Raw genomic sequence first — 25781 nt, 5'->3', positions numbered from 1 at the left:
AGACAAGAGGGGCTGGCGGGGGGACTTCAGGAGGGGAGACGGAGACTGCAGAGGAGGACCGGCAAGTCCAATAAAAACAGAAACAACTCGAGTGGGACAACCCCAAGTCTCTAAGGCACGACTCACACTGTGGGCCCAGGGCGGGGGGCATGGGGACAGGTCTGCTTCCTTCTCAGGGCGGGGAATCTGGCTTCCCAACAAGAAGCCCCGTCCCCTGTGGCCTTTCCCAATCGCCCCTTCCCTGTGCTGGGGTGGACGCTCTCCGCCCCCCCTCCCCGCCAGCAGAAATGAGTAGGTGGGGGGCTGAGAACCCTCAAGGGCCCGTCCTGTACCCAGCCCTGAAACGCACCTCTGAGGTACAAAGTCAAGCTCGGAAAGATCAGACCGGCTTCCTGCCAGCCTCCCCCCCACCCCACACCAGTGACATTTGAAAGCTTTTATTGTGATGATTAACATGGTTCTTCTATCACCAACATGACCTGAATTCACCCCTAAGCACTACAGACCGAGCCTGGAGGACTGTGCTTGCTTGGGCCTCCCCCACCACCACCACCAAACACAGGGAGAGGCCAGTCCGACCTTGGGGAACCTTCTAGAGCTTCCATCCAACCGCCTGCATCCTGGCAGGCCAATGGGATTCCAATTGTCCTCTTTCCCTCCCCACAAATTAAAAAAAAAAAAAAAAAAAAAAAGATTGTTTCAATTGCATGTTGACGGTTTTTGTTTTTTTTTTTGTTTTGTAAACAGTCTTACTCAAGCTAAGATTGAGAAAGCCCAAATCCGGTGTTTCTCCCCAAGTTAAAAACCAGCAAGGTGCACTGCAGCCTGCCGGCCTTTGACCACAGACGTGGGGCCCGCTGCTGAGCCACTTCTAGGCAGGCTACCCAGCTCCATCTTCAGGCAGAGGACCTGGCTCTTAAGGCCAGGCACCCCCGCTACTCCCCGTAGGAGACCACCTCCTTGCCCTGTCTGTGCCTGGTCAGCCTCTGAGGCTGGGGGCTGGCCAATCTGGCCGCCCACTCTCCCGCCAACCTTCCAAGACTACGGCGAAGAAACATAAAACGACTAAAACACTACTGAGTCTGCAACCCGGGGCACCTGGCCCATTCCGCTCAAAACCCAGAGCGCTCCAAGGACGCCAGGCCTCTCCCTGGCGGGGTGGGTGCTGCACCTAGGCCCAAAGTGGCTCATATCTCTGACTCCCTCCTGTAGGGCCGCTGTTCAAGGGCACCGCCGCCGCCGGGCTGGAGCCTGTCAAAGTCATGCCGGGGCTGGGGGCTCAGGCCATCTCGACTGCGGCCGTCCTGGTCTCCGTCGGCCTCGTCCTCCTCGTCCCGGCTCAGGAAGGCCAGCTCATTCTCATAGCAGAAGGAGTTGGCGCTGGGCAAGAGGAACTTGTTCTCCACCAGTTCCTTGGCACTGCAGCGGGGCGTGGAGGGCACCTCGTAGGTCTTATGGAAGTGGGAGTAGTCAATCTTATACTGATTCTTCTCCTCAAAGAGCACTGGCTCAAAGCGGTGGCCCCACAGGATCTCGTTGGCCAGGTAGGAGCTGCGGGCCTGCGTGGTCATGGCGGTGGCCTCCACCATGCCCTCCAGAATGACCACGATCTCAAAGTCGTCCGTCTCCAGGTCCTGTCGGCTGATGCCGAACAGCGGGCTGGCCTCGTCGATCTCGTGCAGGATGGTGATGGGCGACACCAGGAAGATGCGGTCCAGGCCCTTGTCAAAGCCCACATCGATGTCGATCTGATCCAGCGGGATGTACTCACCCTCCTCCGTGACCCGGGGCTTGATGAGCTGCGCCCGCACGTGGGCCTCCACGATGTGACTCTTGCGGAGGTTGCCCACCCGCCACATGAGGCAGAGCTTGCCGTCGCGCAGGGCCACCACGGCATTGTGGCTGAACAGCAGCGTCTGCGCCCGCTTCTTGGGACGCGCCATCTTGGCCATGATGGCACCGATCATGAAGGAGTCGATGATGCAGCCCACGATGGACTGGGCCACCACCATGAAGACGGCCACGGGGCACTCCTCGGTCACACAGCGCAGCCCGTAGCCGATGGTGGTCTGCGTCTCGATGGAGAAGAGGAAGGCCGCCATGAAGCCGTGCACCTGCAGCACGCACGGGGTGCGGCCCCGGCCCTCGGCCGGCTCCAGGTCGCCGTGGGCCACGGCGATGACCCAGAAGATGACGCCAAAGAGCAGCCAGGAAGCCAGGAAGGCCAGCGAGAAGATGAGCAGCATGTAGCGCCAGCGGATGTCCACGCAGGTGGTGAACATGTCCGCCAGGTAGCGCTGTGACTTCTCGTCCATGTTGGCGAACTCGATGTTGCACTGGCCGTTCTTCTTGACAAAGCGGTTGCGGCACCGGCGCCGCGTGTGGACCTTGCCGTTGCCGAAGCCGTTGGCGCCCGACATGGTGACCAGGTGCAGACCGTCCTCCTCCGACGACACGATGCTGTAGGGGTTGGCCCGGCTGGCCGCGGTCATCCCGGGGTTCGGGGGGCCCTGACCCGCCCCCCGGCTGCCTCCAGGTGGGAGGGCTCCTGCAACGAAAAGGACAGTGGGTGTGTGGCTGGCCCTGTCTCCTCCACTGTCCCCACCAGGGCCTCCCCACTTCCCCTCCAAAACTGAGCCCCCTCTGCCCTCCTATCCTAAGCCCACTCCCTAACTCCACCTTCTCAGCTTGGAAAATGGCCTCCCTTGGCCTCCCCCAAACTCTTGGACTCATCTTAACTCCTCTGACCGCGACACTGAGAGGCCAGCTTTCAAAATATGTTTAGGATCCAACGCTTCCTCCCACCTTCGAGCCTCAGTCCCCATCATCGCCCTCCTGGACCATACAGGGGCTGCCTCCCCGGTGGCTGCCCAAATCCCTCACCCTGTGGTGTCCGTGGGGAGCCCCAGGATGCTCTTGAATCCTCTGCATCCCTTGACCCCGCCGACCTCACTCCGAACCCCCCCTTCACCTGCCGGGCTGGGTGCCCCCCCACCAGACATCCCCCTGCTGCTTGCCCCCCCCCTCATCTCCAGAGGCCGCCGCACACCCCGGGAGGATTGGATGCCCCGTCCCAGCTGTCACCCCACAGAATGGACCCTCTGATGGGACAACAATGGCAACAATAGCAAAATGTCGCAGACAGGGTTGCGCTGACCAGGGTCCCCACCAGAGACCGCCTGCTCCCTGTCAGCAAGGCCCCTTTCTACCTTGTTTACTGCTCTCTCGCCCACCCCGGGGCCTAGCACAGCGCCTGCCAGTCCCACTCTCTGCACCCCTCACTTCAGACGCCTTAAGCACTCCTCTGACGCCTGTGTACCTTGCCTACGGCGCCCACTCAGGCCCCCACAGGCCACACCTGGGATCTCCTCATGGGCAGCACTGAGGGGTAGCCATCCAGACAGGGGTGACTCACGGCTACCCCGGACCTCAGCCCAGGAGCCTCTCCATGTCCTGCTTTCCTAAAATGAGGACCACGGGGCCCTCACCCTGCCCTGTGGGAGTGCTCACAAGTGTCACCTGCTCCCTTCACCACCCTGGGCCCACTCGGAAGGGGCCCCTAGCTCTGAGCCACCTGCCACACTCCATCATGCCTACAATATAGGCCCTCCCAGAGCAGGCCCTGCGGCACCTCATGGTACCTGGACAGCTGAACAACCTGCTCTCAGGCCCAGGATGCACAGGCTGAGCCACCCTGCCCCTCGCCCCACAGTGCCACACAGGCCAGTTGGTGTCATCCTAGGAGTCACAGCATTGTTTGGTCCTATGGCCGCGGATGCCATCTAGAGTACAGTAGTCTGTCTTGCTGGGCTGAGGTGGAAGGAGGAGAGAGCTGGGACCTGCTGCTGTCTGCAGGATGCTGAGGAGCTGGGCCGACCATGGAGGCCCCGTGGACCCCCCATCCCCACCTGGTCATGCCACAAGGTCAGAGCCAGACAGAGCCTCTAATAGCTGCCTCCACAGAACCAGAAAGGCACTGAGGTGTCCAGAAAGTCCCGGATGGCTGAGCACCCACTATGGACACCAGGCCCAAGGTGGTAATGCCAGGATTCAGCCCATCTGTGCCACGCAGCTCCGGACCAAGTCCACAGGAGCCAGGCACAGCCTCCAACCTCAGGTAAGGAGGAAGGCCACACTGCTAGCTACATCAGCCCAGGGTCTGTGCCGGACCAGTGCTGCCGAGCCCTGTGGCCTGTTGAGTATAAGATGCTCAGAGCTACAGAGGCTTGAAAAACCTCAGCAAGAGCTGAACAGATTGGTACCTTGAGACCAGACACAGCTACTGCCCTCAGATCATCTTCTGACAACCTACGGAGGTAACTACCATTGTCACATCTACTCCCTGAATGGAGGTTCAGAGAGGTTAAGTGACTGCCCTCAAGCCACCAAGCCATCAAGCAGCCGAGCTGAGATTCAAACCCCTCGCGTCTAATGCAAAGTGCTCCACCACGGAACAAGGCTCTGCTCGGCGGAAGAACACCTGTCCTCCTCTGTCCTTCCCCCACAGCTGCTCCAGCTGACCACCTCACCCTGGGTCTGCGGAGCTGAGGCCTGAGGCCACACTGGTAGCCGCTCCTTCTGCCTGGGCCAGGAGGAGGGGACTCGGCAGGGGTGGGGAGCCCCGGGGCTGTTCTGGAGAGATGATTCAGCCCCAGATTCCCGGACCCTCCAGGGGGAGGCGGCCAGGGTCGGGGCACTCAGACGCCGGCGGGGGGCCGCCAGATCACAGGGGGCAGGTTTGTGTGGCCTGGAGGCCTGGAGGGATGTCCATCGAGTCATGGCTGCTCCAGCTAGTGCTCTGAGCAGATGGAGGCCTGCAGGAAACAGAATCGCAGAGAATCAAAGGCCAGGCAGACCCAGCCTGGCCCCTGCTCCCAGTGTCCAGCGGCTTTGCCTCTGGCCAGCTACTAGGCAGGCAAGGGTGCTACAAATGGCTCCTGGCATTTCTGCCAGGACTGGGCACCTGAGACCCACCTAGACAGTGTCATACAGGCCTGGGAACTCCCACTTCAGATGATGTTCCTCCTAAAAAAACCACACAGAGAAAAATCCGCAAGGTCAAGTTCACAACGGCTTCCTCATTTCTCGGAGCCAGAAACTGATTTGGAACAAAGTCTCTTGTCCAAAAAAAAAAACACCCCAAAACCAAGTAGAGAAAGAGTTGGAACCCCCAGAGTGTCAGCCCTTAGCTTCTTGGGATCTTGTTCTACTCTGTGTGTGTGTGTGTGTGTGTGTGTGTGTGTGCACTTGCACACGCCTGTGTATCAGAGACAGACTCCTAGAGATGTGGAGAGTCCCCTGGCTGAGTATTTAGTGAACACAGAACCACAAGAAAGACCCAGAAGAGGCTCAGGAGTAGGAACCCGGCACCACACTCTTGCCAAATGCCCAGTGGAACGCTCCCCACACAAACACAGGCGTGGCGGCAAGGTTACAAAACTCTGCAGCCTTTAAGGACTCAATTTAAGAAATGTAGGACAGAACCCTCAGCCCGAGGTAGGCAGGCTTGTCTGACTCTCATTGAGTGGGGTGCATACGGTAAAAAATAAGCAAAGAAAGCCAGAGAACTTGTTTTTTTTGTTTTTTTGTTTTTTTCTGGAAGAGACCTCAGGAAGCAACCAGGCTCGCTCCGTATTTCATAGGTAGGAAAACAAAGGCCAAAGGAGGAAAAAGAGGTTACAGAGGGATGCATGAGCCAGGAGGAGATGCTCCAGACACAGCAGTCCCAGGCCTCTCTGACGGGGGCCTCCGGGAGAGGCACTGGGGTCGCTACCTGAGCCAGACAAGGCGGTTCCAACCAGACAGGCGGCGTTCGAAGCCAGTTCAGCAGGCAGAGGACAGAGGGCACGGACCATGCGAGAGGTGGTGAAGCTGTCCCAGGACCGGCAGCCATGCAACCTGCTTCCCGAGAGCCAGGCTCCCGTAGATGCAGCCTCTCAGGACCCAGGCTGGAGCTTTTAGAGAGGACACCAGACAGCAGCTGCTACCCGACCCAAGGGTGGGGCCTCGGAGTCACCGGGAGGTGTCTCCGGATGGAGTAGGACACCCCATGCCCAGTCCCTGAGGCTCTGGGCACCTCAGGTTTCGGTCACATCCGGGAGGAGCCAGGACAAGGCCTGGGCCCACATTCCCAGGTGACAGAGAAGCACAGACTGGAGGGGGATGGTAGAAGGACCCATATGGCTGACGCAAAACCTCTCCTCTAGGGAACACTAGTTGCGGGGGGGACCCCTCCAGAGTTAGGAGTAAATGGTCAAAATCTATCAAATATTCACCATTCATCTGCTAGACAGTCTTCCAAAAGTTAAGATCAATTCAATTATGTCACGTACATGTACGACGACGTCACAATGACTCCCACTATTCTGTATGATTATAGCGTACCAATAAAAAAATTTAAAAAAAAACAAAAGTTCTGATAACCTCCCTCATGTCATCCCTCTAATGACACTATGGCTATTAGCCCCCAATTTCCAGGGATGAAACTAAAGTTCCGAGAGGTTAAGTCACTCATTGAGGGTCACACAGCCTTTAAGGAGTGGTACTTCCAATCTGGGGAACACAGGTGAGACCAACACCCAAAGTTGTAAGTCCTGATGGTGGCAATGCTGCAGTCCAGCCTCAAGTCATCCAGACCCCTGCAAATCTGTTTGACAATTAAGACAAACTGCCCGAATCTACACTGTAAAGTGGAGATTTTTACACATCCTCACCAGCACGGACCCGTGGCCATTTGCCCTCTCTTTGAAAGTCCAGGGACAAAGTACTCACTACCTCAAGGGGAAGCCCCCACGCCAGAAGACCCTTCCATGCAGGGAAGGCCGGTGGTGGCTTGCGTACCCCTCTCCCGATAGCTAGCACCCACGGTCACCACCAATCAATCACAGAACTTTGGTCCACCAGGTGCTGGGCTGCCACGAAATCTTTCTCATCCAGTCACTCTATCCATCAGGCTTGGCATGAGAGGCTCTGAGAGGACCTCCTTGGTCAGTTCCACAGGACTGAGAGGCCGGGGGCTGCAGAGTTCTCTCTTGTGCCAGAGTCTTGCTCAGAGAATGGAACAGCAAGGGTCCCACTGAAATGCAGGGGCAGTAACAAGGGTCATCCCTGTTGGGGCGTGGCCAGAGCTAGGAGCCAAGGGCCAGAGAAGAGGCTGGGGGCTGGCTGGTAGGAGCAACGCATGGGTGTAGAGGGGGATGGAGGATTGGGAGGGACCTGCCATTTTTTTTTCCTCCCAATCTAAAGGAAGGGACCTCTCTCGTGCCCAATCGCCTTTCCAGACGGACTCCTCTGCAGGTACTCCAGCAGCCTCTGCCCTGGGTGCTGGCCTGCAGACATCTGGGATCTATGCAGTGCAGGCTCTCTGCACCAAGCCCACGCAGGGCCTGAGAATCAGCCATGACAGCACAGTGTGTGCCAGGGCTGCGGACCGGGGGTCAGTACCCGAGTCACCACTTCAAGGTCAACCGACCCATTCCAGCAGCCAACACCGGTGTCTTTTTGCCCAAAAGCTTTCTCTGGCCACTTTCTCCAGCCTGTGCACAGCCAGTGGGGGTCAGGAGCAGATGGCTCAAGGCCCCCTGCTCCCTGCCCCTTGGATGGATCACTCTGAGGGTGTGTTCCAGGGTGCCTCCCCTGGAGTCCCCAGCCGGACTGAATTCCAACTTCCCAAGTGGTAACCATGACAACAGCACACCCTGTCGTGGCCCCTTCTCTTCCTGAATTCACCTCCCCACTACTTATACTGGAACTTCGCTCCCCTGGGTTCCTGCTCGCGGGGCCTCAGGTGGCAAAGACTCTACCCCTCTTGGCTGTCCATACCGGGGCCAGTCTGCTTCTCTAAGACTTGCTCTTGCCCTTCCTCTTCCTCTCCCCTCCTCTATTAAGCCTTTATTGGGGTTCTCTAGCCCTGGGGCTTTCCTGTTAGGGCCCAATGCTACTTCCTACTTTGTGTGAGGGTTCATCTTGCCCAGACCCCATCTCTGACACCACCCCAGAGGCCCAGAGAGGCTGGCGCCAGGGCCTGCCCGGCACAGAGGAGGCACCCAAGAAATGGTCCCTGCCCAGAGGAAAGACTGAAGGTATAAAGCAGGGAATAGAGGGAGGGGTGGGGAGGTGACAGAGCCATGAATGAGAGACAGACATATGCACAGGTGGGTGGTCCAGCAGATGGACGGATAAATCGGGCTGACAGATGGGTAGGTGGACGGATAGGGTGACCAGATACACGTATGGGTTAGGTGGGTGGAGAAGTGGGTGGACGGATCGTCGAGCAGAGGAATGGGTGGGGGGGAAATGAGTAAGAAAATGATAGGATGGGCGGGTGTATGGATGGATTAGTGAGTGGACGGATAAATGGGCAGGTCAGTGAATGGGTGATTAGATGATGGATGGACGTGTGGATGGACGTCGACGTGAGTGCATCAGTCGAACTACTGGATGGATAAAGGGTGAATGAGAGGCCAGAGAGGTGGGTGGATGGGCAGAAGAAGAGACAGGGAAGTGGGTAAGGGGACCACCAAGCAGCCTTTGGTGGACGGATGATGGGCCGGACGGGTTTGCCTCAGTAACCCTCACCTTACCTCTTGAACTCTATCTTCTAAGTAATGGTGCTAAGCGGACAAGTGACACTCTTCAGGGCCGGATGAGCAGCAGCTGCCATTTCCCAGGCACCAGCTGGGGAGGATCCGGTCACCAGAAGACCCTAAAGTGAACGAGGAAAACCCAAGTTACTGCACAGGCCAATGCTCTCCCCAAAGGGAAAGTCAGAACTTTTCACACAAACCCACATTTCTCTTCACTTCCCTCAAGACCCCCAGGAGAGGTGGAGGAGCGCCCCCACCCCAGCCTGGGCCTCTGATGCCCCCACACTTTCACAGCCTTCAGGCACTGTCCACAACCCCCCCAAACGAAGAGCTAGACAAGGGCAGAACGGCAGAAGGAGATGGGTCTTCAGAGAGAAGTCACAGCTGCCAATATCAGCGCCCCCTGCAGGCGAGACATGGGCATTTTACACACGGAATCCTCAGGACCCCACAAGGTTGGCACTATTTCTGTTCCCATTCTAGAGGCAGGTAATGGGGCAATTCTCCTAGTATCCCAAAGGTCCCCAGCCTGTGCTCCTGGCCATCACCTGCTGAGCCTTCCCCATGCCACCCTGGGGCCAGCTGTGGACAGCTGGAAGGGTGGGCATGTGAATGGATGAATTAACGGGGGTGGGGGTGGGGAGGGGGGCGGGATTGACAGAGGAATGGATGGATGAGGTGGTGCTCAGGTGAGTGGCCTCAGAGCGTGAACAGCTATACAAGCGGAAGGACACTTTCCAGGGACTTCTGTTGGGCATGCACACCTACCCCGTGGTGTCAGCAATCCCCTAGAATCAACGTGGCCCTTGGTCAAAGGGGGCCCCTTGCCTCCCCCCCCCACTCCAGCATGCTGTGAGGATCAAGGGTAGATGGTGGGAAGGGACCCTGTGACTTTCCAGAGGTCAGCTTCCTTGAGCTACTCCCAATCTTGCCCTCCTCCCAGGCACTGGGTCCAGATGCCCTGCCCTATCCAAGGGTACAGTCATGTCTTGTTTGTCACACTGTCCCACACTGGCTTTTCTGGCTAGGGATTAAGGGAACGGTGGGTGAGTCACCTCCACATCATACAAGCCTCTAGGCAGGTGTGACGGTGGTAGGTCTTAGAGGTGCACGGGCATGCGTTCAAATCCCAGTTCTGCCCCTCACACGCTGCGTGACTCCAAGTGAGTCATTTCACCCCCCTGAAGCCTCCCACAGCCCTGGGCTTCCTGATCCCCCACTCCCCCACCCCCCATGACTCCCTTAGCAGCTGCAACGGACCAGGGTGGGTTGCTCGGCCCTTTCACCCTCAAAACTGATGAGGCTCATGGAGGCTGTATCACAGACCAATGTCACACAGCAGGGAACCCATGGTGGGGACTTGGGCCAGGGCTGAGATCTCACGCCCTTCCAGGGAGTAAGCCCACACTGTACCCGGCCTGGGCCGTGTGCTCGGCCACTGACACCAGTTATTCAAACCCTCACGGGAGGATCATTCTGCCCATGGAATACATGAGGAAAAAAAGGCCCAGAGAGGCAAGTCACTTGCCCCTGGTCACTGAGAGCCTAGGACAGGCCAAAGAACGAACAGGAAATGAAGAGGACCTACCTCTCAGCCCTGCCCTTCCTCCTGAACCTTCTTTGGCTCCCTATTGCCCTGTGGAATCAGCCCACCTCCACAGAGTTCCAACTCTCAAGGCCTCACTCCTGACTCCCTTTGTTTCCTGGAAGGGGGCATCCTCCAGACTGAAAACTCCAGCCCTAACCTCCTCTTCTTGTGAGTTCCACAGAGGGGCCCTGAGGCTCAGAGCAGAGCCAGCAAAGAAGTGTCCTAAAAACCCCGGTCTCTAGACACCTTGTCCTGGACTCCTTGTTCACCCTGCAGTGGCCACACAACCCACCCAGTGAGCGAGCCCTCCCAAGTCCACCAGATTCTTTCCTGGGTCATGCTCACCACCCTGGATGAGGGAGGCTAGACCTGGGGGGGCGGTGCGGTGCTTCCACTGGACAGAGGGCCAGACAGGCTGTCCTGGCCTGCGGTTGCCAGCAAGCGAGGAGGGCAGGGCAGGACGGATCCCGAACCTCCCTCTGTGCCAAACCTGGCAGCGGAGACCAAAGCTGAAACCACCCAGGGGACAGGGCAAGGCACTTCCCCTTCCTGAGGCTCAGCTTCCTCCTCCCAAAATGGGGGGGAGGCCGCCGCCTGCCTGGTTTCCCAGAGGATGTGCCCACAAAATTGAACGTGCTGTCGGGAGGCCCAAGGCCGGGGGCAGGACCTGACATCAGCAGGGCTCGGGAGGCAGCCACCATCATCATCAATAAGTCACCCGGAGAGGCATGGCACCCCCAGATTACCAGGGCACCTCCCTGAGCCTCCGGCTCACCAGCCAAAAAAAAAAAAAGAATGGGAAGACCCCATCACTTCTCATCAGGGATCCACCAAGACATGTCCCTGGTGTCGGGCACACAGCAAACACACAATAAGTGCAGGTTCCTAAGAAGTGGGGAGTGCCGGGATGTGACAGCTGAGAGAAGAAACAGAGGGCCCAACCTGACAGACAGCTGACATGTCCTCCCCCGGAGGACCCCGCCCCAGGTTTCATGGGGACAGGAACCAGGCTGCCAACCCCCTCAGTGCCCAGAACATACCCAGCGCACAGACGGGGCTCAGTAAGTGCTGGTTGCCGAAAATGGAAGGGATCTTTGCAACCTATAGTCCAGAGACGGGGCTGGACCCGCTGACCTCACGGACAGCCTTGCACCAAGGGGCCAGAAGAGACGGACACCCACCCCATGAGCCCTGAGGTGAGGCCAGGGCAAGAGGTTCTGGCCCCACCAAAGTGGACGGCAATCACAGCACCAGACACCAGAGAATGTTCCTGCTTGTATTTTTATCTTGACAACATCCTTTGCAGAGGGTGGGGGCAGGGGAGACAGGGTGTCCTTGGCCCCAGGCCCCTGGGAGCAACAGAGGACAGAGGCCCCTCTGTGCCCTCCCTCTCTGGGATGATGACTGTGGTCATCTTCCTTGGGCTCTTGTTGAATCCTAGGAGCGGGGGGCACCTAAAGGGTTTGGGGGGGGGGCTTCGTGGGGCTCCATCTTGTTGGGTGATCTGGGACACGTCTCTGTCCCTCTCTGGCCTCTCTCTGACCGTCTCACCCTTCCTGAAGGCCTGCTCCATGCCAAGTTCAGCTCTGGGCACTGGGGACTTGAAGAGGAACCAGCAGGCACCCGCCTTCGCGGGACTCCCTGCCTAGCAGGGCAGACAGCAAGGAAATCAGCAGTCACGGCGCGCAGCCGGTCACAGCCGCGTCAGAGCCCTCGGGAGCCCGGGGGAGGTGTCTAGCCCAGTGGGGAGACATCAGGAAGGCTTCCTGGAGGAGGGTCGTGACCCCAGGAGCAGTGAGCAGGAACAGAGAGAGCCCAGACGCAGCCCCACCGCAGCCCAGGGGAGGAGTCAAGAGCCACTGGGTCACCCTGGGTCTCGGAAGGGTCCTCAGAGTCCCTCCGATCTGGGAGCAGATCCTGGCTCAGCTCCTCACAGGCTGCGTCTGGGGAAGGCTCTCTCCACCTCTGAGCTTCCCTGCTCTCGTCTGCAAATCGGGGGGCCAACGCAACACCCCAGCACCCTCAGGGATTTGGGCCTGGAGTGAGGGTGCACAGAAACAGGCAGGGGTACACCACTGTCATCCTAACAGGGAAGGGGAACACTCCTGAATGCCTACTGTGTGCAGGCACGGGGGCCAAGGTGTCACACTGACAGCAAAAAGAAACCAAGGCCCCCAGAAGCACTGAGTATCCTATTAGCAAGCTTGAACTTGATCCCAAGGGACTTTGAGGATCTCGAGAGCCATGAGAGGTCTGCAGCAGCAGGTCCTGGATCCAAGTCCTATCTCTGCTCCTTTCTGTGTGGCCTTGGGCAAATCCCATTACCTCTCTGGACCCCGATTTTCTCGCCCATAAAATCAGACTAAATCAAGTTAATACCATCTCACAAGGCTGCAATGAGTTAGTATATTGTGATTCCCCTGCGGAAACTTCCCATCTCCCAGACTATCCCTGTTGTCATCTGAGACCCTGCCCCACGCCAGAGATCAGGGCTTCAGTTGGACCCCACTTCTGGCAGGAAGGAGTGAGCAGACAGTCATGATGGGAAGGAACCCCAAAGGGATCTGTGACCCGGGTGGGCAAAGATCTCAGAGCTTCTGTTTTTCACACAGCTCTCATCTTTCCAATGTCCACTTAATTCAAGTTCTCAGATATTTTCTGCACGTGCACTGAAGAGCAGGGGACTTGTGATCAAAGAGACAAGCGGCAACCTGGATCCAGAAAGACTGCTGAAGAAAAGACTGGAAGTTTTGCCAAAATAAAAATGTTTATGGTGTGGCTTACCAAAAACCCATTATAAATAAAATAAAAGGCAAATGATAAATCTTTCGTGATTAAAAAAAAAAGGATTCATGTACCCATATGCAAAGAGTTCTTATGAATCAACAAGAAAAGGACAGTGGGGATGAGCAGAGAGCTAGAGAAGGACTCTTCCTTGACGTGACACTCAACATCTCAGGAACATCCACACCTCAGGGCCTCAGGACAAGCCAGCCCCCTCACCCTGAAATGCGTTTCTCTGCCTTTCAGAACTCAAGGTATGCTTTAGAAACCTCAAAGGATGCTCCTCCCATCAAGGTTTCTCTGTTGTTCCTCCTTTAGTACCTTCCTGGGCCCCTGGAACTGAACCCCTGGCTTCGGCTCATTTTCTCAGAGTTGAAGAGGGATGGCACCGGCATGTTTGACGGCAGGAAATTAGCTGCCTAGAGGAGCCATGTCCCAGGTCACCAATCTATGAGCCATCGAGCAAGCCCTACCATCTGTCCCTGGCCCCTCTGTGCGTCCAGCCCCCACTCACCAAGATCCCCTGGGGTCCACCTTGCTCTCAGCAGGGTAGGCCCCAGTTTGGGGGCTGAGTTTATTCCCCAATGAGCTGTACCAACCTAAAACCTGCAGGATCAGGGCTATAGCCTCCAAAATCCAACCCACTCTGCTGACAGAGCACAGAGATGGTCGCTTTCTTCGCTTCTCTTTCCCCCCCCCTCCCTTCCTCCCCATGTTAAAATCTGGCCTTATTTCCGGAGTAGACTATCCCCTGGGAAGGCCTGGGGTCCATCTGGCCTGGACAGGAGGCTGAGTGTTGAGATAAGGTGGCCAGGAAGAAAGGGTGACTTCCAGAGGGCCCGTCCCCACGCCCCCTCTTACCGCAGGGAACTGAGAGTACAGCCCAGGCCTGGGCCCAGGCACGCCCCACCACCTCTCCACCTGCTGCAGCGGGTCCCACTCGGCCTTCACATGGGGGAGTCCCTGCTCTGTGCAGATTCTAATGCTGGGGCCAACACCTGCCGTGGAGCAAGACGGGCAAAATGTACTGAGAAGACAGAACCAGGGTGACTTCAGGGACCGGTGGGACCACTCTAGAGGCTTCTGAGGAGGACGTGTTGGACAGGACACCTTAATGAGGAAAAAAAAATGTGGGAATGGAGTATTAGTGGAAACGGGAACAGCAGATAAAGCCCCTGAGGCTGGGCTGGGACTGCAGGTGCCAGATGGGGGTGACTGGGGACTGGAGCTGAGCATACCAGGGAGAGGGAAGGGTGGGCAGAGAAGGCTCCCCAGAGGACACACAGACGAGCTGGGCAGATCTGGCCTGTGCACCCTCCTCTTGCACAGGACAGATCCCCTGCGGGAAGATCTTTCTCCTCCGTTTGCCCTCAAACTCCTACACATCCTTCAACGCCCACTTTCAATTCCCCATTACCTATCCTTCTGAGTCTCCCCCCACACCTGGGTCTGGAGTTCCCAGAGGGACCCCCCAGCACAGGGTCAGGTTCCTGGAAGAGGCAGAGAAGGGAATTAGGACCCAGGAGTCTGCTTCTGAGCCTCTCAAAATGCCCTGAGGCCTACATGGAAAGACAGCAGGTAGAGCTGCAGCCAGTCCCAAGACACCTCCCCTTCCTGGGACTCTCTCTGTCACTGCCACCCTCTGGTCTCAGTTTTCCCATCGTCCAAATGAGATACCCCTCACCATGCTGTTGACCTTGTCACAGAGAGAAGCCTGAGACCTGGAGGCGGGTGGTCACACACACACACACACACACACACACACACACCTTATTAACGGCTCCCAGCAGGGCCACCCCAGCAGGAGGGCACAGAGCTGTCATCCTCAGGGCACCAGCTGAGCTTGTCCCTCAGGACAGGAAATGTCAGCTTTCCGCCAGGCCAGCCAAGGGGGGCTCAGAGCCAAGCCCAGAAGTGAGGCGAAGGGGGGTTCCTCCTGTCCCTGTGACCCTGCCACATGAGTGGGTCTGGTGATGCAGCTGATCCCTGGCCCCTGTCCTCCCACCACAGCCAGGAAACTAAAGCCCGGGTCACAGGATGCCCTCTTTCTCCCCAGACCCACAGGAGGCCTGCCCAAGGAGACAAGGACCCAGTGAGGGGCAAGGGCAGGCTCTGCCGTCCTGGCCACAACCCAGCATGGCCCAGAAGGGCTCTGGATGGAACCCAGGTGTTGGGCAAACATCACAGGAGGCCATCGTTTTGAGACTCAGCTCCCGCACGGACTCTCTGAGACCAGGCTAAAAACCAAAATGGAGTCACTCCTGCCAGAGCTCAATGTCCGCCATCTGAAACCAAGCTTTTTAATCTGACCTCCCAAGAAACCAGGAATATGAGAGATTCTTCCCACTTTTTTTTTCCCCAGACAGCCCAGTTTTAATCTGCATGACGTTGAAGTTCTCTCGGCCTTAATCCTTTTACAAAAAAAAATTAACTAATCGGTTATTTTTTCATTGTTCTGTCTCCTCTGCCCACCCCGCCTTCCCTCTACAAGGCAAGTCGCTTCCCATTCTGTTTTTGTTTGGGCTCTGCTTTCTGCAGCCTTTCTCTGCCTATAAAATCAACCTCCTCTGCTGGGTTCAATCGGAACACTTTTATTCTGTTTTACGGAATAAAGTGTTGCCCGGTTCTAGAATCGAAAAATAAAGCCATCAAAGATGTTTAAACTAAATTTTGTCATTCTGACCCTTTGACGGGATCTGGCGTCTAACAAAGGGACTCCAATGACAATGACCCCCCCTTGAGGAGCACAGAAAAGGTGCTACTGGCCCCTTACAAGGTCCCCTGTCTTCCTCATGGAGCTCCAAAGGTTCCAAGGCGGGTCTGGGAACTCGATGAGGAACCAACAGCCATTTTGGCAATTTCGTCTCCCCCAGCCTCTCTGCAAACTGCAGGCTGTAGGGTTCCCTGCGGCGCCTGGCCTCCGCCTAGGCACGGCCATGACACAGACCGCGCTGCAGACGCTGTGGCTGCACCTGCTCCCCCTCCTCCCTGCCTCCAGTGCAGCTGCTCCTAGAGCCTCAGCCAGGTCTGGATGGTTGTAGGCGCTCATCAGGCGGCTGCATGCTAATTACCACATCGCACATTTAGAGGCACTGCCTTGATAAGCAGCACAACATTTCTGGTTTCCTTTGTAGTCTTAGGTGGGTTCTCTCATGCGTGCAGAAAGTGTCATCCGGAAGCCAGGCATGGTGGTACACGCCTGTTAATCCCCCGCAACTCTGAAAGCTGAGACAGGAGGATCCCAAGTCCGATCTAGGTAATTTAGTGAGACCCTGTCTCAAAATAAAATGAGAGGGCCAGGTACCGTTGCGTACGCCCTGCCCCTCAATGCTCCTAACAGAGAGACAGACAGACATGCCAGAAGAAAATAAATGATCATGTAGAAGGTGGCAGGAAGTGCAGTTTGGCCACCCAGGAAGGTGAGATTCGAGGCTGACTGCCAGACAGGCAGGTCTTAAAACAGAAAGCAGGGCTTCAAGGAGAGGTACAGCAAGTGCAAAGGCCCTGAGGCCAGAATAAGGAGCCAAGTCAGGGAAGGGAAGTGAGATAGGAGAGGGTTTGGGGGTAAGAAGGGCAGCTCAGAGGTTTGGGCAGGGTCAACCCAGAACTTGACCCTCCCACCCTCAAGTTTCCTCTTGTTGTCCCACCTCCCATCTCCCAGGTCAAACCCACAGTCACGGGGGCTGGAGGCCCAAGCCAGGAGCATGAAACTGAGGAAGTTTCCAGAAGGCAGGATGGGGGTGTCCATAGCATTGGCCTCCCAGGTATCACCTCATCTTGGTCCTGGGTGAGGTACAGCTCTCAACAGCTCCACCTCACAATGAGGAGACTGAGGCACCCCAGAGCCAGAGTGCAGCAAGCAAGTTCCTTGAGGCCATTCTGACCCCAGTGCCGCCTGGCACCAACCTCCTAATGCCACTCATGCTTTTCCAACCCCAACAAACTGGTTCTGCATGCCTTCTGTGTGTGAGGAACGCCCCACACCATGACACACACCATTTCCTTCACGCCACTGCTTCTTCTTACAGTGGAATAAAAGTGGGGCTCAGAGAGGTCACGTTTCCTGCCTAAAGCCACAAAGCCCCAGCACAAAGTTCATGGCAGGTAGAAGTGAGAACTCAGGACTTGGCAGAGAGCCACGATGTTGGCTCTAGTGTCTCCAATAGAACTCACAGCCACACACCTGGGTTAGAACCACCTTCCTGCCAGGAAGCTTTCTCGGATTATGTGGCCCCCAGTTCTTGGGTGGCAGCAAACTGGTGCCTGAGAAGGCCGGTGATGGCAGAGCCTAGAGCTAGCGGGGCAGGGACCTAACATCTACCTCCTGTTGAGCCCTGCTGCTCTGTGACCTTGAGCTGGTGCCTCTCACCAAAGCTGGCCCTAGGAGGACCAGGTCAGTTTGGGGGAGCAAGGGCACAACCAGCAGGTCTCCGCTCCAAGAGCAGCAGGGCAGACGTGGAGGGTCCCAGGGAAAGCTTTCCCTGCCCCACTCAGGAAGAAAGGAGTTTTTATTTTGTACCTGCTGTATGCACCTCTCAAAGACTCGGGGACCATCCTACTCCTTCAAAAGAAAGAGATTCAGAGACAGACCCCAACAACCCAGGACAGAATGACCAGCCAGTGCCTGGGAGCTGGGCATCCTGGGGAGGTCACTGAGATGTGTGACTGGGACGCTGCCAGCTGGGCTCTTCAGGGCGTAAAGAAGACTATGGAGGCCCCCAGACCCCCATGCTGGCTCCACCCCCTCTGGCTCCACCCCTCTGGCTCCACCCCTCTGGCTCCACCCCCTCTGGCTCCACCCCTCTGGTTCCACCCCTCTGGCTCCACCCCCTCTGGCTCCACCTCTCTGGCTCCACCCCTCTGGTTCCACCCCTCTGGCTCCACCCCCTCTGGCTTCACCCCCTCTGGCTCCACCCCACGCGGCTCCACCCCCCCATGCGGCTCCACCCCCCGCTTTGACTCCACCCACCGCGGCAGGGCAGGTGTGGAGCTGGGGGCCAGTTCTGTCTACAGCTGGTCCCAGCCTCGGCCAGCTCTATCTTGTCCTCCTCCTTTTCTTTCTTCCCCCATTGGTGGGACTGGGAGCTGAGCCCAGGGGTGCTGTACCACAGAGCTCCTTTTTACTTTTTGAGACAGTCTCGTGAAGCTGCCCAGGCTGGTCTCCCATGGACCAACCTCTTGCCTAGCCTCCCAGGTCTCTGCAGGCTCCCACCACACCCAGCCTCCGCCTCCGCCCTCCAGGCCTGGACTGCCATCGTTGATCCTTGCCTCAGTTTCCACATCTATAAAGTGGCCCTCATCTGTGCCCCTCCCTGGGGCAGCTGTGAAGCTGCATGGCATCCGTCTCTGCTCAGCACCCAGAACAGGGCCCTGCAGGTGATGAGAGCGCTGCATGGAACCCTTGCTGGTGGCGTGTCCCTGAGTGTGCCCCGCACGCAGCCTGGGGAGGGACCAGAGCTTCCCTAGGCCTTTCCCCAGAGACAGACCTTGAGTCAAGGATTTGGGAACAAGATGTCTATTTTGGGAGGTGACCCCAGAAAGCACCCTAAGGGAATATGAGACAGGAAAGCAGGGCAGCCAGCACTGGCGAGTGATGACCACTTGGACAGCCAGACAACAGTGCCCTGGGCACTCCTAGGTTATCCCCCTGTGGGAAAGGAAGCCCCCTGGAGGTCACCCCAGGGTGCTGTGAGTGGTGGGGCACCCTAGCTGCCAAGGGCTGAGAGCAGCACATTCACTCCTATGACCACTCGTGCAGGCTACTGGATTGGCCAGAGAAGGCGCTGGGCAGAGCCCGGTGCTGAAGGAAGCCCCTGGTCTGAGAAGGGAGCAGTCAGCCAGCAGCTCCGCCTCACACACAGGTAGGGTGTTGAGTGTGCAACGCACCTACGTGTGCACTCCTGTGCATGCACAGGGGCCTGTGTCCTTCCCCGGACCCTGGATCTGTGCGTGTCCACATGCAGCTGCCCACCTGGAGGTGTCCCCCTGAATCTCCTCTCACACACGTGTACACATAGGCAAGCATGCACACGCATCCATGTCCATGGCTACGCACATGTGCACACCCCATGGTCCCTCACCCAACCCTGGCAATGGCCACAGGGCGGCAGAGCCACTTTGGTCACCTTGGCAACAGGGCAGGAAGAGGCTAGTCTGGGACAGCCTTGGTTCAAAAGCAGGCAAGAAAAAAAAACCCAAACACAAAGAGACTAGGTGACATAAAGGAGCTGGGAGTGGGCACGGCTAAGCCCCATGCTTTGCCCGCAGCTGCTGATCCCATCCCCGCCTGTTTGTCCTTGCCCCAGCAGAGGGCTGCCAGAGCAGGGGTGCTGGTCCAAGGCTCCACATCAAGCTGGCTTGGCTGAACTCCAGGAATGGGTCCCTTCAGAGTCTTGGGGAGCCCACTCAAGGCACAGTCAGCAGGAGAGAAATACCCCGAAGGTGCCCACTCCCAAAAACACAGAGCCCCAGAAACAGGCACCCCAGACACCAGGCACTCTGCAAACCTGGGGATGCTGGGCCACACCCATACAAAAGTTGCCCTCTCTGGACAATTAATGCACTCATTGCACACCCTGCCCATGGCCAGTGCATTAGCCCAGATCATGTGATGATTAATTCACGAGCTCCCTTCTCTTGCTCATCGCCACGGCCAGCTCATCGGCCTCAGGTACCTTTGCTGGGCAGGGAGGGGAGGGAGGGAGGGAGGGAGGGCAGGGAGGAAGGGCCCGACCCACAGACGTTTTCCTATCCATGCTCGAAAACATTGCATGCTATTTATATTTCATCAGACAAGAGTGCTCGGGGATGAAACTGCCGGTGATCCGCTCCCTGCAGGCAGCGGGAGCCACAACCCCCACTCGGGCAGTGGCGAGGATGTGGACTCTTGCTCTCCAGCCTGAAGAGCTAAGGTTTCCTGTATTCTCTGAGAGGCCCTGACTCCAGAGTCCATGGCAGGAACTTTGGTCCCAGCTACCTGGACTGCCCTGCAGTGCCCCGAGAAAGCCCTACAGGGCAGATTCAGCTGTTATCCTATCTGACACATGAGAGAACTGACATTCAGAGAGGTCAAGTGATTCACCCAAGGCCACACAGCCTGGGAGAGGCAGAGCTGGGCAGGCAAACGCTGACAGGTACATCCAGAGCCTGTGCCTTTAATGCCACAGCATTTGGCGTCCCCGATTTAGTCTCAAGAGTAGCCTCACAGGTTAGGCACATTCTGATGCCTGTTTCACACGGACGGGGAAACTGAGGCCCAGAGAGCTGGAGACTTGCCTGGGGGTCACACAGCGAAGAGTGGACATCAGACATGGCCTTGAAGGTCAACGTGCTCCTGTCCAGGTCCTGGGTGAGAGCCCTGGACGGACCCCTGGCCAGGGCCTCCCAAACACCTGGGTCCAGGGAGCAGCTCCGGAGGAAGTGAGAATGGTCCTAGGTGGAAGATGCAGCCAAACAGGGTCCCCTCACCTGCTGGGGACACCTGCCTCAATGCCCGTCCCACCTCCAGACACCCCATGGAGGCCCAGCCTGGCCAGCTCTGTGGCTGCAGGACATGACACGTGGAATGGGCCCTTGAATCGGCCCTTGAGTCCCAGCACAATCTGTCCCTGTCACCCTCAGAAGCCCCGCACCCCGGCCAGGACAGGCAACACTGGCCGGGGACCCCTGTCTACCCCCCCAGGGTATCCCACAACCACTGGCTTCCTCTGAGCTATAAGAAGGCCAGCCCCTGCCCAGCAAGGCTCTGCCTGGGCCTCAGTGTCCCCTTCAGTGGGCACCAATAGCCCCTCCAAGGGCTGAGGTGGGCATGGGGGACCAGGTCGCAGCACGAGGCCATCACCAAGCCACACCCAGCAGATGTAGCTATGGCCATCGCACATGCTGTCTGCAGACTGGGCACCTGGCAGGGCACATGGCAGGCTCAGCAACACGATGGCCCCCTGACTCCCTGTCTGTGGACCAGCAGGTACCCTGCCATCCGCTCCGGGCCTCAGTTTCCCCGCCTGTCACCTGGGAACTTCTCACAGGACTCCAAGAGGACAAGAGTCCAGATGTGTATAGCCCTCAGCTCCAGCCTCCTCGAGGCCTTCACCCCCACATTCTGACTCCAAGCCAGGACAGCTGGCACTTCTGAGTGTGTCCCCTGTCCCCTGCCCACGCTCTGAGGGCCCAGTGTGGCCACGGTGCCAGACCTCACGGGGACCCGGGTACAGCAGGACTGTGGCCCCGCTGAGAAATCAGGGGACAGCCCAGGCTGGCCACAGAGGCCCCAGGGCCCAGAGACGGCCTGGATCACACAGCAAGCCAGGCCCGACCACACTCTGGAAATGGCCCTGCCCACCAAGCACAGAGGCTCCTCCCTGGCCTCACCTAAACCCCAAACACACACCCTCCCTCTCGCCCCAGGCCAGTGCACAACCTTCCCCGGAGATCAGCAGCAGCTCGGCCACTGAAGGCCCTTGGGCAGGCAGCTTAACCTCCGTCTTCCCACCTGTAACATGGGTCCACACAACGTGATTCTCGTGAGGATCACCGAGCTCACAAAGAGCGTAGGGTCAGGACTAGCATCAAGAAGTATTCCTATCATTAACTCTGCGGTCATCATTTCTGGGCCAGAAACCAGGGGTGGACAGGAAGTCGCCCCTCCACCCCCGTATGGACCACACCAGGTAGTTATGGCTGTGTCCACACTTGGTAGAGCCTCGGGGGTCCTTCAATGCTGAATTCCCAGGAGTTCCCACCTCCGGGTCTTTCCCCAACTGTTCTCCTCCCCAGGATGTGCAGCACCAGGGTGGCTCTGTGACAGCTGACCACATAACAGTCACTGTCCTCCCTCTCCCCACCCCCTAGCCTCAGTCTGAGCCTCCAGTCCTCTCTGAAATCACTTCGTCCCCCCAGGGCGGGGTGGGCACAGAGCAAGGGGCTCCACTTCCGTTTGCACAACAAAAATCTATCGTGGGAGCTTACGCTTAGGGAGCATCTGCCGGGCGTCAGACGCCGACCCCCAGGTACTATAGTTGGATTCTCGTTGAAACCTCATAAGAGCCCTGGGAGTCAGATGGTCTAATTCTACAGATGAGGCACAGGGAGGGGACCTGCCAACACTGGACCACTGCTCAGACCCCAGCACATCCTCTGTGGCCTCACCCAGCTCAGTGGGTGGGAAAGGAAAAACCTAGCACTGGTGACCAGGAGTGCCCTACAGAGGGACGGTACCCACCGTCCCACCCTCATAAATCTGAGCTTGGAGAAGCCACATTCTGAGGAGCACAGGCACAGCTGAGTGGCCCAGGGAGGATGTTCCCAGCCTCAGACCATGGGCCAGGCGTATGCCTCCTTGCTCAGGGTGGGGGCTAGGTGGCAGGGGAACACGGGTACGACGGCTGACCTACGAGATCCAATTGTGCACTCTGGGTCGCGGTGCCCTCATCTCTAATACGGGCCTTCGGAGCCAGGTATGGAGGCACACGCCTGTAATCCCAGCTACTGAGAGGCTGAGGCAGGAGGATCGCAAGCTCGAGGTCAGCCTGGGAAACTTATCAAGACGTGTCTTAAAATAAAATAAAAAGGGCTGGGGGCGCAGCTTGGGGATTGAGCACCTGCCTAGCATGTGGGAGCCCCCGGGTCCAATCCCTGATACTGGAACAGAGAGGGGAGAGATGGACCTTAGGGGGACTACGTACGTGCAACAAGACCACGTGCTGGAGAGAGTGGGTGCTCAAGGACAAGGTGGAGGGGCCCTCAAGGGGCTGCAGAAGCCAAAGAAGGGGGGGGCCAGCCGTGGGGGGGGGGGCACATCCAGCCTCGGGTACAGATCATCTGGGAGGGTCCCGAAGCTGGGCTTCTGAGGGCTGGATCCTTTGATTATAGCCCCAGGAAGCATCAGGAGCCCCCCATCCCCCAAATCCCTCGGGGTCCTCATCCACACAGTGGAGAACAAGAACCCTGACTCTTTCCAAGGCTGCTACGTGACAGCGAGTCCCAACACCAGTTAAACCTTCAAGCCACGTGAGCCTCTGACCCGGGTGCTTCACAAGCCCCAGCAGCCAAGGTGGGCGGGCAGGGGGTACAGCAGAGGCAGCCTCGCCAGGGACATCACAGGAGACACGTGTGGGTTTGAGATCTCAACTCCGCAGCGGGAGGAGTGACCCCTCCCAGGGCAGCAGGCCGCACAGGAGGGGACAGAAGTTCCTAAGGTTCAGAAGAACACAGAGCGAAAGGGAGCGATGGGTCTGTGGGACCTGGGGCCCCAGGTTGTCCACAAATGCCTTCCCTACCTGGGACTGTCCACGCACAGGTGTCTACGCAGCACACCACTCGCTCTGTCTGCAGAGTTCAGACAGGTGGACGCTGCCCAGGTCCCCCCCATGGTCACAGAGCCCACACAACTAAGGCCGCACTTCAGTGCTGCTCACACGGCCAGCCTTTCCAGCTATCTTCACAACCCACATCTGTCCACACTGCCCCAGTGCTGTAGCGACCAACATCTATACCATCTGCAGTGTAGACAGCCAAACCTGGTCTACACGATCCACCCCGGGCCCCATCTCCTGAACCCACTTGCCTGGGCTTCACTGGCTCCTTCACTTGCAAGGAGGGTCGGGGCCCACGGAACCCCCACTATACACAGCAGAAGAACCCCAGACCGAGGGGAGCAGCTGGCTTGGAGCCCCTCCAAATACAGCCTTCGGGCACAGCCCCAGTGGGGGCTCCTGCCAGCCCTCAGTGCTGACAGGCTGATTAGGGGGTGGGGGATCCGCTGGGACTGTGCCCCCCGCCTCGAGCAGCTGCAACTGGGGGGGGGTGCAGCACAAAGGGAGAGGGCCCCTGTTGAGGGCATCTGTCCCTCTGTCATCTGTCTGCCTTGGTGACCCTTTCAAGCAACTAGACGGGTCCTTCCCTGGTGGGTCCCAGCCAACAGACTGTGACCCCCAGTAAACACACACGGATCGCCAACTCCGTGCCAGACCTGGGGGAACCCCCAGACACACGATAGCACTGGGACTTGGATGGGCAGCTTACACCTGGGGGCGCTGAAGCTGAGAAGCGCTGGTGGCATGACCCAGAGAAGTCACAGCAGCTCAGGAAGAGAGCTGCCCTGGGTTCCTCCACAAGCCCCACTCCCAGCCCTGGGCACAAGTCGGCCTGGGTCACGGTAACCCCCACCCGAGTAGGGAGACCACAGTCCCTGTGCTGCTTCTCAGGTGAGGGGCGCCCAGACCCACAGGCACAGCAATGCCAGAGCTGGGAGCCACCCAGCCAACCCCAACCATGGGCCCCAAGCTCAGCCCTCCCCACCCACTAACCAGAGCAGGCCAGGCCCAGACGGTGACTGTGAGCATCCCACAGCGGTCGCTCAGCACGCAGCAGCCCCAACTTCCAGGGAAGGGTGGAGGTTCAGAGGTCAGAGCCAGTGCCGACCTCCAGGGGAGGGGTCACTATGGCAAGTAAAATCTGGGCTAGAGACGATCCCAGGGTGCAGAGCCCAGGGCTGACCAAGGGGTGCAGGGGAAGGAGTGTGGATAAGAAGAGGCCTGAGCCCTGGGGAAGGAGTGGGAAGAGGGGGACGGAGGGTCAGGGAGCCAGGCTTTGACAGACCCACAGGGTGAACAATAAGGCAGGCCCAGGTGACACCCCAGAGCACCAAGACTCTGTTGTGAATATTTTCAGAGACATCAAAGTGGCGAAGGTCGAGAAAAGAAGTTGGGGTAAGCAAAGGAACCCCAGAGAGGAGTTCTGTGGGCAGAGACGAGGCAGAGGCCAGAGGAAGGTCAAGAGCACATGCTCTGGAGCTGGGAGACAGCTGTCAAAGACCGATCCTCAAAAGTGAATCACAGCTACCACCCGCCCCGGCAATGCCACTCCTGGGTCTACAGCAAGACAATCGAGACAGGTGTTCAAACAAAACCATGCACGCACGCGACTGTGCACGGCAGCCTCGGTCCCAACCGCCAAAAGGTGGAAATAACCCTGGTGTCCATCAAGTGACACTAGGACAAAAATTATGTGGGGTCTGTCCACACAGTGGTGTGCTGTCCAGCATTCTGACACACACAGAGCAACACGGGTGAACCTGGAAACCAGGATGCTACAGGAAAGAAGCCAGGCACCAAGAGCCACACGCTCCATGAAATGTCCTGATTGGGAAAATCCAGACACAGAAAGCAGCCTGATGATTGCAGAAAGGGAATGAAGAGGGACTGCAGATGGCTACGGGGTTTACCACTGGGGTTAGGAAATGTCTTGGGGGACTAGACAGATGCGGTCAATGCACGACATCTTGAGTCCCCTCCCTGCTCCTGAAATGTTCACTTTAAAATGGTTCATTGGGCCTTTTTTTCTTTCTTTCTTTCTTTCTTTCTTTTTGGTAACAGAGATGGGATCCACAGAAGCCTTACCATGCATCTATATCCCCAGTCCTTTTTAGCTTTTATTCTGAGATGGGGGTCTTGCTAAACTGCCGAGGGTCTCCATACATTGCTGAGGCTGACCTTGAACTTGGGATCCTTCAGCCTCTGCCTCCTATATCGCTAGGGTGACAGGCGTGCGCCACCATGCCCTGCCTAATAAGGTTCCTTCAACTCCCCCCGACACCAAAAAAAAAAAAAAAAAAACTGGACATGAAGAGACACACAAAGGTTGAAGGAAATCACAGTCCGACAAATCCAAACCCAACAGCCCTCAGCAGAGCCATGGCTACCCCTAGACCAGGTCGTGGGGAAGGTGTGCTCACTGCTGTAAGAACGAGAGAACGATCATTCCTGACCACCCTAGCTGCCGTCTAGAGAAGGGTCAGGAATAAGAGGGAGCCTGGACACAGCGGT

The 25781-nt window shown here is 57.7% G+C and overlaps 1 protein-coding gene across 3 annotated transcripts in view; it reads right to left on the bottom strand.

The window, feature by feature from the left end:
- The window catches only part of LOC101959776 (potassium inwardly rectifying channel subfamily J member 12), a 72382-nt gene that overhangs the window by 33446 nt on the left and 13155 nt on the right, over positions 1-25781 (bottom strand). The window contains exons 1-4 of one of the 3 annotated variants that reach the window (XM_078043070.1): positions 5774-8569; positions 4975-5025; positions 4530-4814; positions 422-2548 (exon numbers count right to left, since the gene is read on the bottom strand). In XM_078043070.1, the coding sequence (XP_077899196.1) occupies positions 1188-2548; positions 4530-4779 (1611 nt within the window). In that variant the 5' untranslated portion in view covers positions 4780-4814; positions 4975-5025; positions 5774-8569 and the 3' untranslated portion in view covers positions 422-1187. The other 2 variants (XM_005339436.3, XR_013436426.1) reach the window with 2 other exon arrangements.

Source organism: Ictidomys tridecemlineatus, chromosome 3, assembly GCF_052094955.1.
Source record: "Ictidomys tridecemlineatus isolate mIctTri1 chromosome 3, mIctTri1.hap1, whole genome shotgun sequence".
Classification (NCBI taxonomy): Eukaryota; Metazoa; Chordata; class Mammalia; order Rodentia; family Sciuridae; genus Ictidomys; species Ictidomys tridecemlineatus.
This window is presented reverse-complemented; position numbering and strand designations above follow the sequence as displayed.